Here is a 20,156-nt window from a genome sequence, read left to right as displayed (position 1 = left end):
CGAAGAATTATTTTGCTTTTCGCAGTTGGGGCCAAGTTCGCAGCTGTGCTTTGCCTCCTCCGAGCGCCGGGACGGGGCAGGGGATGATGCTCATCCCCGGCGGGACGGGTTTCGTCCCGTCTGTCGCTCCTCGCACCGGTTGAGAACTGGGGAGCTGGCAGTGCGGTGGGAGGAACGGAGCTCGGGAGCGGGAAGCGTTCCCTCTCCTGCCGGCGGGATGCTCCTTCGCACCTCCCGGGGACGCTGGAGAAGGGGCACAGGAGTGGTTTGTGGCCCCTTGCCCACCCACCCCGGCTGAGGCTTCGGGTGTGATCGGCCTTGCATCCTCCCGCTGAGTCCTGCCGGGCTCCGTCCCTCCCTCATCCCCCAAACACCTTCAAGGTGGAGCAAAAAAGCAGCTGCGAGGGGATGCAGGAACGAACCATCTCCAGCTGATGCTCCCCCCTGCGAAGTGCGGGCTGGGGAGCAATTCCATTCCGTCTCGTGTCGAGGCAAAGCTGTCGGGAAGGCGACAGCTCGAAAGAAATGGTTAGAAGATGGTAATTCTGACACTGGAAGGAAAAGTATCTCTGAAATCTCTCGCCTCGGCGACTCCCCGCTCTCTGTTTACAGCGCAGCCCGCTCCCCTGCCAAGGAATCCTGTGCCTGTTGTTGATAGCCGGACACGGGTGACAAACCCGCACAGAGCACTGCAGAGGGCGAGCATTTGTGGGTCCATTAAAATGGTGATGTGAACTTTTCTACCTCGCGCTGTTTAATGTAGTAAACATGCTCGATGTTGAAAATTTACTGTGAGTCACACTTACAAAGACTTTAAAAGTGGAGGAGTCTCGGTTCAGATTATAGCTCTTTCTGTGCAGAGGTCAAGAACTCGGTAATACCGCAATGCAGTCCAAAACAAACTCTATATGATCTACTACTGGTTTCCTTTTAAGTTCCTTTTTTGCTCAGCGTTGACTTCCTTTTATTCCACTCCAACTTACATTAATCCCCGTTGTAGAAATGTTCCCCCCCTTCCTCTCGTTTCTCTTTAAAAGCATCTCTGTAATGAAAATAAGTTATTTTTAGTGTCTTCTTTGTGGCCGCTCGGAGAGCCAAGGATTCTGATTGCAATCGGTGCAGGCGTATCCCCGGAGACCCCGCGTTCCTTCTCATCATTCAAACCTCATCCGAAACCGAGATTTTTGCGAGGGGCTGTTCATTCCATGAGATCACCTCACGGTACCGTCAATAATAAACCACGGCGAGGCGTAAATGGAGTCAGGGATGTCCTGTTCTCCATCACATGTCAGAGGCGAGATGTTCACTCCGGGGTCGGTGCCCGGTGGCCCCGGGAGCGCTGGAGCGAGGAGGACTTAGCCGTAGTTTGGGCAATCCCGGGATTTTCGAGACGTAAAACTCGCGGAGTCGTGAGCTCAGCATCCCCACAGAAAAAGAGCTTTATTCTCTCGGCTAGGAGCGCTCACGGCCTCTCTCTGCAGCCCGTGGGAGGGGCCGGGGGGTGCCCCTCTGCAGGCACCCCGGGAAGCGGCCGTGGGGTGCGGGGACCGGGATGCCGTGGGATGCCAGGACCGGGATGCCGTGGGATGCGGAGACAGGGCTGCCGTGGGGTGCGGGGACAGGGATGCCGTGGGATGCAGGGACCGGGATGCCGTGGGGTGCAGGGACCGGGATGCCGTGGGATGCGGAGACAGGGCTGCCGTGGGGTGCGGGGACAGGGATGCCGTGGGGTGCGGGGACAGGGATGCCGTGGGATGCGGGGACCGGGATGCCGTGGGATGTGGAGACGTGGGATGCAGTGACCACCTGCTCCCCCCGGCTCCTGCCCCCCCGCAGCTGCGGTGAGAGGGCGAGGGGGGCCGAAGACAGCCGATCTCTCCCGCAGCCTCTCCCTGTAAAGGCTGCAACCAGCGCGGGCTCCGCCGTTCAGTCGTGGCCGGAGCTGTAAAGCCGGGGAGGGCAGGAGGGAGCTTCAGCCGGGGAGGTGAAACACCGCGCTGGGTCCCGAAGGGTTTGTTTTGGACACTGTCACCCAAAGGCGGCTTGCAATACAGTGGCTGCGGGCTAGTGACAAGATGAATAAGTGTATTGCTTTATGAAAAAGCAAAGGAGGGGGGAAAAGTGGATATTGTGGGGGAGGCTCTTATAAATGAACTGTCAAGCGAAAGAAAGTTAAAGGGAAATCTCCTGCTGTAAATGCATCGGGCGGGCACTTCTAATAAAAATCAGGGTCCTGGAGGAATTAATTACAGCAGCATTACAGGAAGAATTCGTGGAATTGCAAAACGTAGTTGGCACAGACCAGCACGGACTGCTGTTGCGAATGGGGAAACTGCAGGAGAGTTTAACAATTCCTGAGCTGATATGCAGGACATTGTAGTAGCATAATAGCACTTCAGACGCACTAATGAATAATAGTGTCCAGTGATACTGACAAATGATATTACGCATACTTTGAGATTGAAGTCACTTAATTTGTTTTTATATGCAAAAGCTTCCCACTGGAATCTGACTTTTTTAGGTCGCTTCTACCTGCCACGAAGGAAAAAAAAAAAAGGAAAAAAAAATTCCTCTTCTAATAACAGAACGATATAAATTCACCGCGTAAGTCCGGCGAATTTAGGGGTAATTAATCAAGAGGGAGACTCGCGTTTATTGTGCGCGGCTGCTCCCCGGCATCAATCCCGGAGCCCGGCTGAGAGTCCGGGGGCTCCCGCGGTTCGGGGGGAGCCGGGAGCGGGGCAGCCCTCCCGGGGAGCCCCGAGCCGAACCCCGGCTTTGCCTCTTCCAAGTGGGGAAGACGCGGTCCTCGAGAGCCGCCTGCGGCGTGTAAAGAGCCTTTTCCAACGGGGGCTTCGTTTATCGCTCAGCCACTCCATTTTTCTCCTGCTTGTCAAGCCGCTCGATGTAGTAACATCCATCATGAGTCCCGATAGCGGCTTCACTCCATTAACCACGTGGTCCCTCACGCTCCTGCTTAAAACAGTTCACAGATTTGCCTTTTTAAAACAAATAATCGGCTTCGTTAGCCCCCCGGGCCGCCCGAATTCGTTTCATTAATATCAATGTGTCAATATCGGATACGGCTTTGCTATAAGGAAAAAGTTCTACGTCTTCAGTTCTAGACATTTACTAAATGACAGGCTTGCAGATTAAAAGACGCTTTTCAATCCACAGACATTATTTTGTTTTACTTCCGTTAAAAAATCGTATTACAACAATAAAGGGGATTATATAAATTATTTTGCTTTCTGCTGTTACCTATTTAGAAAAATTAACAAAGAAAATGTTTTGATTTTGATGTATCGGTTTTAATTTGTTCTAATTCTACATATTTTCACAACAGTGACAATTTGTACCAAATGACCTCCCAGCTCGAATGCATGACATGGAACCAAATGAACTTGGGATCCACACTGAAGGGGTAAGGTACTTTATTCCTTTCTCATCTTTTGCCCTAGCGTAGCTGTGTTGCTGAGACAACTTGATCTTCTATCTTACGGCTCGAACCCAGCCACCAGCGCCGTAAAACGCTGGCCGGTTCTGACAGCAGCTCGCCAAGCTGTTCACCGTGGTGGTGACAGCCGGGGGTCGGTGCCGGGGTGCTGGCCACTTCGGTGCTGGCCACTTCGGTGCTGACCACTTTGGTGCTGGTCACTTCGGTGCTGGGGTGCTGGCCACTTTGGTTCTGGCCAGTTCGGTGCCGGGGTGCTGGCCATTTCGATGCTGGCCACTTAGGTGCCGGAGTGCTGGCCAGTTCGGCGCTGGGGTGCTGGCCACCTCGGTGCTGGCCACTTTGGTGGCGGGGTGCTGGCCACTTCGGTGCTGGCCACTTCAGTGCCACGGTGCTGGCCATCTCGATGCTGGCCACTTTGGTGCTGGGGTTCTGGCCGCTTCGGTGCCGGGGTTCTGGCCACTTCGGTGCCGGGGTGCTGGCCAGTTTGGCGCTGGGGTTCTGGCCACCTCGGTGCTGGCCACTTCGGTGCCGGGATTCTTGCCACTTCAGTGCCGGGGTACTGGCCACTTCGGTGCTGGACACTTCTATGCTGGCCACTTTGGTGCTGGTCACTTCGGTGCCAGGGTTCTGGCCACTTCGGTGCCGGGGTGCTGGCCACTTCTGTGCTGGCCACTTTGGTGCTGGCCACTTCAGTGCCAGGGTGCTGGCTACCTCGGTGCTGGCCACTTTGGTGCTGGGGTGCTGGCCACTTTGGTCCTGGCCAGTTTGGTGCCAGGGTGTTGGCCACTTCAGTGCCGGCCACCTCGGTGCTGGCCAGTTCGGTGCCGGATGCTGGCCGGTTCGGTGCCCGGTTGGGTGCGGGCAGCCCGGCTCAGCCCGGCTCAGCCCGCGGAGGGCGGCAGACGGGGCTCCCCGGGCAGCGCCGAGCCCGGTCCCCGGCGGGCAGCGCGTCCCCTCCGCGCTCTCTCGCCCTCGAGCCGTCGCCCCTTCGTAGCATCCCTCTTCCCTTTCCCTCCCTTCTCCAGGCCGGGCGTCCTGTGTCCGAGCCCTGCCGCCTCCCGGCTTCCTTCCTCCCGGCCATTGTCGCCCTCCCACCTGTCGGGAAGAGGCTCCGCTCCCGCTCCCCCGCGGGGCTTCCTGCGGCCGGGAGGGCAGGAAGGCACCGAGGCGCCGCGGGGCCCCGGCGGGCTGCAGGGGGGCGAGGATGCGGTGCTGGGGGCGGACGGGGCGAAGGAGGCAGCGCCTGTGCCTCCCGCGGCCCCTCAGCGTGTTGGACTGGGCTGGTGCGGTAGCGTAACTTCACCTTGTTTCACATGCCGTCACTACCGTGAGCCAAAGAGCCACCTTAGATAAAGCCAAAGATTGCTCTGAACAGAGAATTGGCTGTGAAAATTCCCCCTCCTAAGGTAGGTACCACCTTCCTGCTTTGAGATGTTCTTAGCGTCCAAGCGTGTGCCAACAGACTCAAGTGAACAGTGTGAGAAAAAGCCCTCATAGACATGAACAGCGGAAGGAAAAAAACTGCTTTCATGTAGTTTTCCATGAATCATAGAATCATAGAATAGCTTGGGTTGGAAGGGACCTTAAAGATCATCCAGTTCCAACCCCCCTGCCATGGGCTGGGACACCTCCCACTAGATCAGGCTGCCCAAAGCCCCGTCCAACCTGGCCTTGAACACCTCGAGGGATGGGGCAGCCACAATTTCCCTGGGCAACCTGTGCCAGCGCCTCACCACTCTCATCAGGAAGGAATTCTTCCTTATGTCTAGTCTAAACCTGCCCCTCTCCAGTTTAAATAGGAAAACCTTGTTCAAGATGGACTTTGTGTACGGTGCTGTAGTGTGATAGAGGAAAAAAAAATGTTATGGGTCTGCTTCTAGCTCATTCACAAATCATAGAAGGTTTTGGGTTGGGGAGGACCCCTACAGGTCGTCTAGTCCAACCCCCAGCAAGTGGTGTTGGAAGGTTACAGGGAGAAGACGGTGTAGTAAACTATATGAGAATGAACTAGAGAACTGAGCCTTGAGAGATCTGTCAAGGAACTCTCTTGCTTTAGAAGATCCCCACCCACACCCTACCACTGTGTACAGTTCAGTGACTTTGCTACTGATCTCTTTTTAAAGGTTATTTCCTACTTTTATTTTCCATGAGTGTTTTTGATATCCTCTTTAAACCGTACCCTTTAAAGATCAGTCATTGCAATATTAGACACTGTTTTGTCTCTTCTGAAGAAAATATCCTGCAAAATGGAGAAACACATCAACCTTGACTGAGGTCCAAGTTATTAAAGCAAGGAAGAGGTTATTCTTTGGGGAACTCAGTGAAAAAAAAAAAGAAACACAATAGAAATGTTAAAGGAGTACTGAGCAAAATAAATGGCTTCTTACTTGTCCAGGAGTCAGACTGTTAGCAGTGTAAAGTATGTGACCTAGGATGCATGAAAGGAGGAGGGGGGGGGAAAGAAATCAAGATGAATGATCTATGGTAAAACAAAGCTGAAAGTTTTGGTATAGGCCAAGATTGTAGAATCTGTGGAAAATCAGTGCTAGACATAGCCTCATCACTGGTAATATGAGCCAAAATAGTTATCTGTCTTTTCTGGCTGAGAGTTACAATACGCAGTACCTCCAATCTCAGTTGCCATGAACATAAGGTATTCTTCCCAAGATTTACATCTTTAAAATATATGAACTGTTCATAAGTGATTCCCAGGCGTTTAGTATTTCAGATGCTTTTCTCAATCTTGTAGTTGTAATTTAAGAATTTTGGAATCAGTCTTTCTGTTGAAATATGGAGCTTCTAGATTCTGTCCAACGATGACAGTCCTTGTTTAGCTCCTTGCCTTGAATTCTCCCCAGCACTTAGGATCCTGGCTTCAGTGAGACTTTTGCGCATTATAAGAAGGAAGAAAACATTTCCAGTAAGTTCTGCAAATAGTTAGAGAACTCTGCAATTGTATAAAACTTATGGGTCATAAGCTTTGCACTTGACAGTCAATCAGTTCAGTAGCTGGCTTTCTGCAGTCATGTTCAGTGTGAGTTTTATATAATGAAATAATGCTCTTGCCGTGTGTTTCAGGTAGAGTTAGTTAGCAGCTTCTATGCTTAAGTTATCCAGAGGTTTATCTGAGAGCGTTCTGGTTTTAGCTGTTTAGGTTCTTGCCAATATTTGACCGATCAGCTCAAGAATCTCCTCACTCCAGATTAAAAGTTTGAAATTTGGCAAGGAATACTGTCAGGTGGCCAAAGCTGTGTCCTTTTTAGTTGTGAAAAGCATTCCTGTTGCGCTGTGAGCTTATGAACAGTCCTGTTTGTGTGTGATCAGAAGCAAGAGCCTGGCAGCTAACCTATCTAGCGATTTTATCTGATCGGAGGCTGCTTGAGCCTGTGGCTTTTAGGCCTTAGAAGATTATTTTTTCCTGATTTTTTTTTTCCCTTTCTGGATATTTTAACATCAGATACTGGAGCTGAGGGCAAAAAGTGTTTTTGTCTTGGTGGCTTTTAGTCTTTGAGTGCTTTCAGTGGGTGAAAGCGTTAGGGAGCTGCAGAAGGCACAGCAGTGGGTGGGCAGTAAAAGGTATGGAATAGGGTGCCTGGCCAACCATTGCTAAGTGGTGGAGAGAGACACAGAAAACAGAGGTGGTGTCTTTTGGCAGAGTGTGATGGCGTGAGAGACTGGCAGGGGAAGAGGAGAGAGTTGTAAATGTGGGTGCAGATAGAAAAGGCTGCAGCCAGACTACTCAAGAACATGGAGGAGATCTTGAAATTTGAATTCTAGCTGTTTCTGCTTATTGGTAAACCAGAAGGGAGTCTGACGACCCCAAATGAGCTTCTCTCTGCAAAGATTTGTCTCTGCAGAAGAAAGCAATGCACTGCTGCTACCATACAGTCCAAGTGACTTGAATCTGTGTTGTAGATTTTAGGTTCTGAATAAGAAAGATTGAGCTCAAGTTGTGCTTACAACTCCTGTAGGGGTAGGGCAGTCCATATTTGGTGCCTTGTGACCTGGTGCATTGATTACGTGTAGTTCGTTCAGGGGCTTCTCTGTCACCTTCTGAACTTTGAGTAGGCAAGAGGGAGGGCTGGCTTGTTTTCAGACCAGCAGCTTCAAGGATCTGGAAGGAAAACTTCATGGTTAAGGCAGTGAACATCACTGTGGGACTGGAATTTATCTCGTCAGACCGTTTGCTGGTGGTTTGTTCATCATTTTGTGGTATTTTGTTTGGAGCAGCTGAGATCAGATTTATGCTATCGCAGGAAAGTCAGTGGGTCCTCTGCTTATTACCCTAAGAATTCAGGTTCTGGACATCTGAAAACAGATGTCCCACGTTTGTGAATGCTTTTCCCCTCAATTTCTGCCTTTAGTATTTTTGTGCTACTTTCTTATTTGTCCAATGTGGAAAATACTGCTCTCCTTCATAGCGGTGTTGTAGAGGCAGAGCTTGTGACTATAAAACTCTCCTTGATGTTTTGGTGAGATATATATAAAACTGACATGGAAATGATTTATGCAAAGCAGGAAATGATACGGCATGCTGGACAAGAAGTATAGGCACACACCCAGCAGTAAGACATAGCAGAAATGTTCTGTAGTTTTTTCTTAATCTGCTTGAGTAAGAAGTTTGATTCCTATTTCCAATAGTCATCCGAAATTGAATATACAACCAAACAAAATTTGTTTTTGTTTTGTTTTCCTTTTGGTTTCATTTGGTGTTAAGCATGCAGGTCATTTGTGTAAGCTGCTGTTGGCTCAGACTCACTGGAAGGAAAATTAGGCATGATCTCTGTAGAACACTACTAAAACTACATCTAAAACAGGACAGTGAAAACTTATTTTGTGTAGGAGTGAATGGTAAAATTTTTTTCTGTTTAGCTTTGGTGGTATTATTAGTAAAATTAGGGTGTGCAGAACTACCTACTTGGTTTCAGGTCTGCAATCAACATGAATTGGAAATGGACAATGACCTATTGTCTCTAGTCCTGAAATTTCCCTTTCCCACTGAAAGCTGAGGGTCTCATTTTGAAGGGAAGCATTGGTTGAAAACCCAGTTCTACTCAGGTCAATAGTAAAAATCCCCAAACCAAACACAGACTACTGAAGTTGGAGGGACCACGGTTGTCTGAAAATCCAGTGCCTTCCTTTCATGAACCAGCTGGTTTTCTCATTGAAGATGGCAGAAGAGATGCAATCTGTGAAACCACATTTTTTAATATTCCTTTGCCTTGGAAAGTGCAGATAAAACCACAACTTTATACTCCATACTCGGTATAGTAGTAGATAAAAAACAGGCAGAAACATGATCTTCTATATAACTAGTCAGAATCTTTTTGCTGTCTCCATACATATTTTTCCCAGGGTGCTAGGATGATAAATATTTTAGCAGAGGGAATTAACTCTACTTCTCTTCCTTTATGTTCTGTTATCAACGGGACTAGCCCACACCCTCACTTTGCCTCATTTTTGGCACCGTTTCTAAACCCTAAAATTCCTGTTCCTGCATTGAAACACAATTAAATTGAAGCTTAATGTGGTGCCTGTTTTATGTAATCTTGCTTTCTGGCTTTTTTTATTCTTCCAAGTCTAAATCTCATGAATCAATGTGTATTCACGTTTCATCTGAAATTTTCTAACCCTTCTCAGCATGCCCTAAAGCTTCCCTTTTTTGGTTTATGAAATAATAATAAAAGGCTTAACTCTTCAGATTAAGTTGTAACTGCTTTATACATTAGACAGACAATTTCAGTTTAACAAAGTAAAAATGGTGTGAGAGAGAAATTGCAGCTTGATTATTTTTTAAAATATTCAGATTAGAATGTCATCTTTTATGAGTTTTTTTTATAACCACTTAGATTGATACAACTCTCAAAAGCTGCTCTGTTTTTCATCACACATTCTCATCTGTAAAGCCTTCATTTTTATTAATCTTTGTACAATCTGTACAACTTTGAGATTAATCATTTTAAAAGAGCTACTCTCCGAGTGTTAAGGATTTGCTGGGCTAATGGTAAATGCAAGCACCTCTAATACTATACAATACAGAGTGCTTGCTTAGCGTTTTATGTTGCAGAAGTATCAGTCTTTGTTTCCCAGTTATCTAGAGTTAGATTTTATGGCTATGTTTCCAGGTCTGTTTCTGGCTGCCTAGAACCAGAGAACAAAATACACTGGGTCCTTTTTTTCACCAATGAACATGAATTCTAAATATTTACAGTCCATTTCTGTCTTTGTGCAGTCCCCATTGAAGCTAAAGGGAGTTGTATATTTACAAGTAAAGGCAGAACTAGGCTGTGAGGCCAAATCCTTCAGTCCTTGTTCGAACAAAAATTTCTGTTGAATCCTGGCAGGACAGTTCAGCTGCATCTGACCTTGCTTTGTGCTGACTTCTTCTAGGACTTGTGGAGGGGTCAGTATAGTGTCCCCCTAACTCTAACTCTGGGTCTTATTGGCGTGGTTATTTTTTTTCCTTCTTTGGTTAATTCAGCTGTTTGTCCCTGATTAGCTGTCTCCTTTAGCTGAGTTTCTCCTGGGGGCTGCTCAGCCTTTGGAGCAGGGGAAGACACAGCATAGGAGCTTTGTCCGTGCTCTTGGCCATGCTAGGAGTGCACTTGCAGCAGGGCAGTGAGCGGCTCTCTTGGCGGTTCTCCAGGCTGCTGTGGTGTTGCCTGAGCAGCCCATCCTGCTGGGAGACAACACGTGGGTCCTGATCCCAGAAGCCTGTCTCTCCTGGAGTATCAGTGTTTACTTACCCTGAACTATATCTGTTTATCTGATCAGCATGATATAATCTCTAACATGTCTTCTTTTTAATTTATCATGCGTATATTGTTAGTGGATTTGGGGTATCCAGCACACACATTGCAGTGCTTTACTGCAGATCTAGACTGTCATGAGAATCTAGCCAGACGATTTTTCATTATTATTCATGTTGATTTGGAGGCCTAAGCATATGAGGCATTGTCTCTTTGCTTAGATAAATACAGTGTGCCTGGCTAGAAAAGATGAAAGTCAAGGAATCTCCTGCCCTCTTAAGATTTCCATTTACTTAATGTACTGCAGGCATAAATTCATCAGTTACTTGTATCATAGAATAGAATCATAGAATAGTTTGGGTTGGAAGGGACCTTAAAGATATTACTCATGCATGTGGGATCGCATCTGATCATTATCTCTTGTTTACAATAAAGCAGGTGTTTCAGTAGTGTATTTAGGAGATTTATATTGGTTCTTCTATCAGTGCTTTTATATTAATTTATGAAGTGCAGCAATATGAGAAAAGCCAACAGTGCAAACTGTGGTATGCATTTTGTGACGACCATCATAGGTGCATTGAGGAAAGAAGCTGGATAAAAAAAAAAGAAATTGTATTTTACATTTAAGTTACTGTTACTTCAGGGTGAAGGTTGAAGCTCAAGAGAGCAGTGATGTAGGGACAGTTTGCAAATACTCCTCCTTCAATATTACAGTTTCTTCACTGCCTGGAAAGAACATTCACCTGTTAATTTCCATCTTCCTGAAGGTCAGATTATTCCATAGTACTTCATAGTGAATGAGTAGCATTTTAACTGAGAAATCTCATGTGATTCATTTTGCTGTCATTGTCCATATGACCACATTGAGGACCAGCCAGTGTTGATGGAAATGTGCCCAATGTGAAATGGGAACTAGAGTTCCTGATTATTAAAGAATTTCTCCTAGGGAGTTGGTTAAGTAGATGGCTATTCATTACTTAGAATAGTGTGGGTCAAGAGGCTCAGAAAATAGGTTTTAACCTTCAAGGCTTTGCAGTTGCATGTACAGGTTTAGTGAAATGTAACTAGAAATAATGTGAGGAAATATGAAAAAGTCTGAATGTTGAGGAAGGCATCCCAACTGTGCAATAAAAATTGAGATGGAGATCGTCTGGAAGGTACCTCTCAGTCACAGAGCCATTGGTTTTGAGGGTGGAGATAGGGTCTTTGTTACACTTCTTATTCCTGTGAGGAATTATTTCAGAACTGACTGGTCTTTACAAAAGCAGTCATCAGTGAAAGATGAAAACCATGTGAATCTGGATGGAAAGTTAGGCTGTGTTTTATGGTGTAAGCTTTTATATCATATTCCTGTTCCTCCTTCTAAATTTCCTATTGTGGGAATTCTTCTTATCTAAATTTGTGCCTGTTGTGTATTGTAATGTGTAAGTTTGCTGGAACAGGTGTGAATGAGAAGTTACACTACTGAGGGTGATTAATGGTGAAGTTGGTATTTACCCTTGAATTGCTGCTGTGTTACAGGTCAGCAGTAGCTCCCTCCTTATAAGCGGTACTTCTCATTTCATTTCATTTTTAAAGTGCACTGCTTCATTTGTGATCAATGTGGGTATAGCCATGGGTTGGGTGCTTTTTAACCTTTTTTTTTAACATCTATGGGCTTGCTGCCTTTGCCAGTTAAAATTGAAATACAATTCCTACAAGGTGTAGTCTTTGTTTTATAGAATCATGGAATCATAGAATAACCAGGTTGGAAGAGACCCACCGGATCATAGAGTCCAACCATCCCTATCAAACACTAAACCATGCCCCTTAGCACCTCGTCCACCCGTGCCTTAAACACCTCCAGGGAAGGGGACTCAACCACCTCCCTGGGCAGCCTGTTCCAGTGCCCAATGACGCTTTCTGTGAAGTTTTGAATAGCCATGTGGGGCCAGGATTTGAGTTGAGAATTTTGGGCAGCAAAGGACTTGCTCTGAAGGAGCAAACCTGCAAGCTGCTATGGGGACAAATAAGGAGGAATATGACCCACGCGCTGCAGTAAGAGCAGTTAACAAATACTGCTCCCCTCCTGTTTAGCGAGGCTCACAAACCGTTTAGACATCTCGTGCATTCCAGCTCCACTGGCTGTTCTGCAAATCACTTAAGAGGTTTAAAACTTCCTTGTAATTCTACTCTGCACATGAACTTTGAGTGAAGAGAAGGGAAGGACCAGTGAAATGAGAGTCTGGGCCTCAGGGACCCCTTCAAATTGCTATTGCAAGCGTTTGGCAAAGACTGGGATAACATCCTATGTATCCATCTTTGTCCCCAGCTGTGTGCCCTTGGGCTTTGTTCTGGGCTTTCTAATTTCTAGTGCAGTGTAAAACATGAACCCTTACTGTTGCCAACGTATATTAATACATGTGGTGAAGTACACACTAGTGTAAAATACTCATTTAAAAATAAAATCCCTAAAATTTATTTACCTAGTTTCAACTTGAAAAAGGTTGCAAACAGGAAACACAACAATGTTCATAAAATTTGGACAGAGGAACGTGGGATTTTGAAGAATAAATAGATAAAACATATGGTTGTGACACCCCAAAACATAGCAAAAATTACAGTTTTTTAAAATTATTGTGGTGATGAGAAATCTTGAAAATTTATACCCAGTAGGGATAGGCTAGTTTTGTTTTTTTAATTTTTTAAAGGGTTAATTTGTAGTACATCCTGCAAGTTGATATGTGGGATAAATAGTTTGGACACTGATTTGTAATCTCTGTTTATGAGTACATGACTGCTATTCTTATAAATGTCATCACTTTCTTGGTAGTATCTGGTAATATCTGAGTCATGAGGTGCTGACAAAAATCCACTGCACTTAATGTGAAACCTGAGGCATTTTGTTCATTCCAAAAGATATTAGCAATAGCCAGCCCCCCATTTAACTGATAAATAATGTGTACATGTGCACATGACACAGTTATGCTGCTATGTGGATTTTTTCCTCTTACCTAAAATCTTTGTGGAAATAGATCAGAGTTCAGATCATGACAATTTTTTTGTACTGGACTGTCTTAATGGATACTAAGAGATGTATGGATGGAGTCAGTGCATTGTGCCAATGGGAGCAGATAGATTCGAAGCCAGAGCAGGCTTCCTTTGGTGCATTTCATTTGAACTTGGATATCCTGGCTATAAAAATGAACTCTGCATGTGTTATCACCGACTTGAGAAATGAAACCTGTCACATGGAGCTGAGCACTGAAAAATATTTCTTTTCTCCATTATTCCCTTCTTTATTTACAGCCATACAGCAGGATATGAAAATGAGAACCACAGTGCTCCCATGTTATACAGCTGTGGGGCCCAGTACAGAATACACACCCATGGAGTTTTTAGAGGCATACAAGTGAGTATAGTAGGGCATTCTTCTCAGGGAAGTAAAACTGCTGCCTGTCTATATTGTTCATTTACTACTTCACTGCTACTTATATATCCATCCTTGGTCTGCAATTTCCCTGTGTTATCAGAAATGGTTTAGGTGTCTCAACTTCACTGAGGCCATTGGAGTATGATGTAAGATTTCTTTCGGACACAGTCATTTAAAATTGTTTATTTCTTCTTCTAAAATACATCTCTGAGGCAATATTCCTTACCAGCTTCTCAAGATGGTCCAAAATATGAGATCCAGCTTCCAGCTTCTAGATCCAGTCACTTTGGCGGTGTGAAGCTTCTGTGATTACAATGGACTCCCTCTGATAACTGTGTGTAAGACAGTGTTGGATGACATTTTGGTTTTATGGATTTCTGAAACGTTAGTAATTCTCACATATTTCCTTAAAACAAAACATAATAAGTGATTGTTTCCTAATGACTAAGTAATAAGTGAATATTTGGAAGGAGATTACCTTTCATGGGATTTTCTGGAACAGTCGTATCATCAATAATTACTACTGTAAAAGATGGACCTTTTTAAAACTGATGGCATGATGGCAAAGTCATTACATAATATTTCCCTTCTATGTTGCTTTGTGTTGCCAACATACATCGATGTTTTTAGGTAGCATCTTTTCTCCTTTTCTGTATAGTTTAACAAGTCATTATGCAGTGGCAAACTCCCAGAAACAGGCTTGTGAGCCAGCTTTTGTTGAGTGAATGAAAGTAAACAGCTGAGATTATTTAAGGAAGTTAATTACCCCAGAAGGCAAAGATCGTCTTTGATGGAACATTGTGACAGTGGCAAAAATGCATTAGGGCTGAACTGTTCACTAACACCACCAAGACAATCTTTCCTGTTTTGTTTTTTATTGATTTGTATTAACCTAATACATTCATTTCCTTGTTCTTTAACTTCATATGAGTAAAATAAAAAGGAGGGTGCTACTGTGATGAGTGCTGTTAAGTCTTACACTAGCATAAACCTAAAACTATTCATATGCCAATGAGATTTCTTCCAGGATTGTGTGATTATGCATGAGGTCAGAATGTGGCTCATTTAGTCTTGCATGTAAAGATTGGTGAGAGAATTTAATAAGTAAAATTAATTGCTTTTCACCTCCAAGTGATTTTAAGACTCTGCAAAGAACAGATTAAGGTATATTGAAGTTGTACTTCATTAATGTATAATTAAAAATTGCCAGTTTGCAGTACAATATATTGAAGTATCTTTTTTTCCTGGAGAATTGCCTCTGATTGTTTGTCTTTGAATATGTTAAATAAAAGCTTGGGAACGTACACATGGCATTAGCAAGTCTCTGTCATTGTAGGATGTCCGACGAGTTCCAGGAGTAGCTCCAACTATTGTCCGATCAGCAAGCGAGACAAATGAAAAACGTCCCTTCATGTGTGCGTACCCTGGCTGTAACAAGAGATACTTTAAGTTGTCCCATTTACAGATGCACAGCAGAAAGCACACTGGTAAGTGTCAGCGTGGGTTGGTATAAATCACATTGCAGCACTGGACAGCAAAGTGGACAGGGTGATTTTAAAATAGCATAAGGTGCAAGAAATGATCTGGCAGGTCACAGGCAGTGAGGCTCTGTCAGATGAGGTATGTATGTGCGCTGTCATCTGGGCAATCCCTCTTGGAAACAGAAGACTCTGAATCTAGTGAAGAAAACCACAGAGCGGTGCTGACAGCAAGATCACCTCCCCCCCTCTCTTACTCTTATAGGGCCATCACACAGGGCTGTGAACTTTTTTTTCACATTTGGGAACATCGAAGCTTGCTCCAAATCTTAACTGCTGTTAACTGTTAAGGAGTTTCCTCTGCAAGAAGCTAGACATTTAGCATCATCTTGTCCTCCTGGGTAAACCTTTTCTGTTTGGGAGTGGAGGCAGGGATTAGCAAATGAGCTTCCTTGCTATGGGATCTTTCCATGAAGGAACCCGAAGCCAGTTATTAGTAGGCTAAGACCTGAGTCTGAGTTCAAGCAATATAAGTTACATCTCAAAATGTGGAGATCAACCCCCCTGCTGCACCTTGCCAAAGAATAAACAGAATTATTTCCCCTGCTGGGAGATTTGTACTATTGGAAATGTAAAATTATGATATAGCTCTAGATATGCTCATTATGCATTTTTTTATTGCCTATCATATTTTTGTTTAGACAGTTCTTTCTGTACTGATCTAGAAATCTGTGGATAAAATGGGTATATATGGATGTTCAGCTCAGCATTAATGTGATGGAAGGTCAAAGGGATGACACAGAGAGCAGGAAGGCCATTCATGCTGCTGTGACCTAGCAGATTGTCTAACATTTCATAAAAAAATAGCTGCAAACTGTTCCTTTTGGAGACCATGTGGTGACATTAGTTAGCTGTCTAAAATACTTAGAGGTGAGAAATGAACATTACAAAACTTTTTAAACTTATGACTGGGCAAGTCACAAAACTTTCAGATAGACATCTTCAGTGTTGCTCAGATTACACATTCGGGGTAATTTAGATTGTAACTAATTAGTCTTTAGATATGAAGGTCTACAGAAATGCTCTTCTATTTTCTCTAAACAAATTTGAAACAGAAGAAAATGTTGAGAACTTTTGGGGTCCATTAACTGCAGTATTTTTATTGAGCATGCCTAAACAGTTCTGAATTTTTCTCATAATCAGTGTTTCTTTCATTCCTGAATTGATTTACTCTGTATTTTAACAGTCATAATTTGTTTTGTTTTCTGGTCCTGTATTTTGTTCCATTTAGTTGTTTGGCTTACACAATGTTGTTTCTGGAAATACCACAAGGACTTCAGTTTACACCCTTTATTTCCCCTTAACTGGAGAAGATTTTCAGAATTACGCTGCATATAATCTAGCCATGTAGCGTCACAAAAGCCCTCAAAAACACAGAGGATAGAATTATGGTTGTCTAGCTTCCATAGAGCTTCTGTTGTCTTTAAGGTCATACATGCTCCTTCTTTGGTTTCCACTATAGTGGAACAGGGTAAAGGTAAACATTATTTCCCCTCAAACACGTCTTCTTATAGGTGGTCCTAGGTCTTTCTGCCACTGTATTTTGATATGTTGACAACAAAACTTACTTATTTCTCAAACCTTTGCAAGTTGCTTTCCATAAGAGGCCAAATCTATTACCAAAGCTTGTATTTGCTAATACAAATGTTGCCATTGATAAGACCCTGTAAGCTTTCAAGCCTGTTTGTAGATGAAGAGAGGAAGCAAGGGGTATGAGAATTGCTTGGGTAACTTGCCTGGCTGATGCATTCAGCTTTAGGATCAGAAGGGAGTTCTTCCATTTATCAGGCTGGCAGGTTTTTGTCTTCCTTCTATTGTATGGGTACTAGCCATTTCCTATGATTATTGTCTGGAAATTTTACTTGCCAAATTCACAGCTGCTGTAGAGGCTTTGAATATGACACCCTTCACTTCTTGTCTCCTTCTGTCTTCTGTCAGGCCTAGTTTTTGGGAGTGCTTGGTGAACTATACTATACAGGAGCATTTGGAATGGATAGTCTACAAACACTTCAGAATTAACATATTTTCTTGGCTGCTTGCTCTGGTGGAGGGTCTGAACTTGGTGGCCATAAAGTCTTTTTCTGTTCCATGCTCTTCAAGAGCCCTGGGCAGATGAAATAACTGTTGTGATGCGAATCCACTTCCAGTTTCCTTTGTAATTTCATGTTTTTCTCTGCCTGTATACCCCTGATTTGTGTCTCCTGCTTGTGGAAAAGCTAATTGTCAAAAGGAAAATTTGGAAACCAGTTTTCTCCAAGGGCATATCAATCTCTGTTATAAACAACATAGGTGTCTTTTTGATAGCAGTTACGGGAGCTCTAGTTCACACTTCTCTACACCTTCTTTCTTTTCTTCATCTGCTTGTTTTATTTGTTAGGGGATCTCTTAAGCATGACTTGAGCAAGGCAGTTGGTTTATGTTGAAAATTATGTGTCTGCCTCTTAGGTACTCTGATCATCTGTTTGTATCCCAATAAACTCCAAAATCCCATTCCAGCATTCTCTACTAGGTAAAGAAGTTATGCTTAGTGGAATTAGCTTGTTAGACAGAAAGTAGTTGGCAAACATAATGGCTAATATTCCTTATTCCTTCTAAACAGTGATGTGTCCCTTCCACTGCTGCTTCAGTGTTTTGATGGTGAGGAATCCTGGTGAGGAGCCAGTCTAAAGCCAGGAGAGCTGTCAGATGTCAGCTGGAGGATAATTATGTTTTGTTTGGTATACATCTCTGCAGTCAACATAAAATTTTATTAGTCCTCCTGTAGGGCTGTTCTGGATTCACTCATAGGTTTGAAGTTCTTCTACCTTTCTTAGTTTAGTGGTAGGTCAATTTTTAAAATTATGAACACATGATTTGAAAACAAGCTGTTCCATATATCTAATATTAAACCAGAAGATATTATCTTTGCAGAGTAATGTTGGCCCTTGATTATCTTTTCTTCTTTCTGTAATAGATACTTACAGAGGACTGGCTCATCAGAACTTCTTCACTGATTGCAATATTGCAAAATCAAGCAGGGCTCTGAAACACAAAGTTGGATTCTGTAATCAGTTTTTACCAATGTTTCAACATAGCTTTAGTTGAAAACTCGTTGACATTTTGTACCCTCCAAAACTGCTTATCCATTGTTAACAATGCCTTCATTGAAATATGTACAGTCAAAAAAGCTTTTTTCTTATCTTCATGTATTTTGCTGCAGTAGATGTGCCTCTGAGAGGAAATGCAAAAATACATATAACTTTTTGACAGAACAGCAAATAATGAGAGTTGTCATCCTGTGGCAGAATTCAGAGACCTCTTTGCAGAAAAAAATTGATGTCCAGCCCTCCATAAATTTTGTTTATGGTGGAAACATCAGCATTCTTGCTAGACACCCTTTGGGTTCAGTGCCACACAGTGGAAAAAATGAATTTATCCTAATGGAAAGCTGTGCATTTTAACAGAGAAAATATCTTCTGTCTGTTTGCCAGGAATATTCTTCAGCCTAAATATGCTCAACTAGAGGTATGAGCTTCTACAATGAAGTATGAGAATCTGTAAATCAGGAAGGTTGTCCTTTATTTGGTAGGGGACTAGCTCTCAGTGGTGAGTTTCTGAGGCTCTAGGGGGTGTAATTAATGCAGTCTAATAACTATTTTTATGCTGATCATCTAACACTGACTTCTTTGCTTGGGCAAGAGCAAATTTCCTTTTACTCTGGCATTTGCCACTCCATTGCCAAATGCTTTACAGACATTACTGCAGTTCATCATTACACTTCCTTTGAAAGATAGAGCTACATCCTCTGTATATAGATACGATCAATTGATAAATAAATGGGCATAATTGTGCTTGAGCTGGGAACTTCACAGGCTCTCCTCTTAAGAGGTGGTAATTTCTCTCATGTCATAACTTCTAGGAGAGCACTCTTTCATTAGAGTTGCTTTAAAATACTGACCTTTACATATAAGCCATGGAATACCATTCTGCAGAATACTGTGGAAGCTGAAAGCATACATGAGTTCAGCAAACAACTGGACAAATTAATGGAAAGAAGCTCCATTAACAAGTATTAAATAGAAAGCCATCTTTGGCTTAGAAAGTTGTTAGCTCATGAACTGCTGAATACTGGGAGGGATTCCAGGGAAAGCACTGCTGCAACCTTGCTATCTTCTGCTCTCCTGCAGCCATCTTCAGTGAGCCACGGTGGGACACTGCTGGGCTGGATGGACCTTTGGCATCACCTGGTGTGGCCTGCTTTTATACTTCAATTTCTGTGGCACAAGAGAAGAATACTTATGTGTTTCAAATATAAGATTAGTTTCAAAACAGTAACGACGCCTCACACTTGAACTACATTGTGAAGATGACAGAAAACATTGCATATAAGGGCTTTTTACTAAATAAAGAAACATAGGTTTTATCTCAGTTTGGTAAAGCCAATTATATTGAATAGAAAGATGTTGTGTTAGTGAGGTAAAGTTGTGATTATGGGGTTGTGCTCATTTGGCTAAGTGGGTGTGCAAGAAAAAGCCTTTCAAATGGTGAAAGGAGTACAGACAAACTTTGAGATTCTCATTCAGACTTTCAGTCTCTCATTTCAAAATCAGGCCCATCTCCTCATGTTTTCGCATTAGCAATGGGAAGGCTTTTCCTCTTGCAGTGCTCCTTCATTAAATGTAACGATGATTAATATTTTGTGCAATTGCCACAGCAATAGGAAATTCTGTTTCCCCATGTGTTTGGGCAAATGAATTTGCTCCAGAGAAAATGTGCATGCTTCCTCTAGTTTAAGTTAACTATTTTCGAGCAAATAAGATTGTTTTATTAGAAGCATTTATTGCAAAAAGTGCAAAGGCTTATTCATACTTGTTCCGCTGTTTTTAAGATTTTCTGATTTTTTCTGTAAATATTAAAGAACTGTCATTCCTCTGTGCTTTCTCATTGTGACTATTTCATTAAGCACCAAGTTTAGCCTTTCTTTTGTATGCCCTTTTTCAGTAATGAAATGTAAATAATCA

At 43.5% G+C, this 20,156-nt stretch overlaps 1 protein-coding gene across 5 annotated transcripts in view; it reads left to right on the top strand.

Annotated features, from left to right (window-relative positions):
- The window catches only part of WT1 (WT1 transcription factor), a 52,798-nt gene that overhangs the window by 6,657 nt on the left and 25,985 nt on the right, over positions 1-20,156 (top strand). For all 5 annotated transcript variants that reach the window (XR_011337493.1, XR_011337492.1, XM_069857512.1 and 2 more), the window contains exons 4-6: positions 3,347-3,424; positions 13,495-13,597; positions 14,955-15,105. Coding sequence is in view for 3 of the 5 variants with exons in the window: in XM_069857512.1 (XP_069713613.1) it covers positions 3,347-3,424; positions 13,495-13,597; positions 14,955-15,105 (332 nt within the window). In the remaining 2 variants the exon portion in view is untranslated. The remainder of the gene's footprint in view (positions 1-3,346; positions 3,425-13,494; positions 13,598-14,954; positions 15,106-20,156) is intronic.

This window comes from Phaenicophaeus curvirostris, chromosome 5 (genome assembly GCF_032191515.1).
Source record: "Phaenicophaeus curvirostris isolate KB17595 chromosome 5, BPBGC_Pcur_1.0, whole genome shotgun sequence".
NCBI classification, from domain to species: Eukaryota; Metazoa; Chordata; class Aves; order Cuculiformes; family Cuculidae; genus Phaenicophaeus; species Phaenicophaeus curvirostris.
Note: the sequence above shows the minus strand (reverse complement) of the source record. Positions and strands in the feature narration are given on the sequence as shown.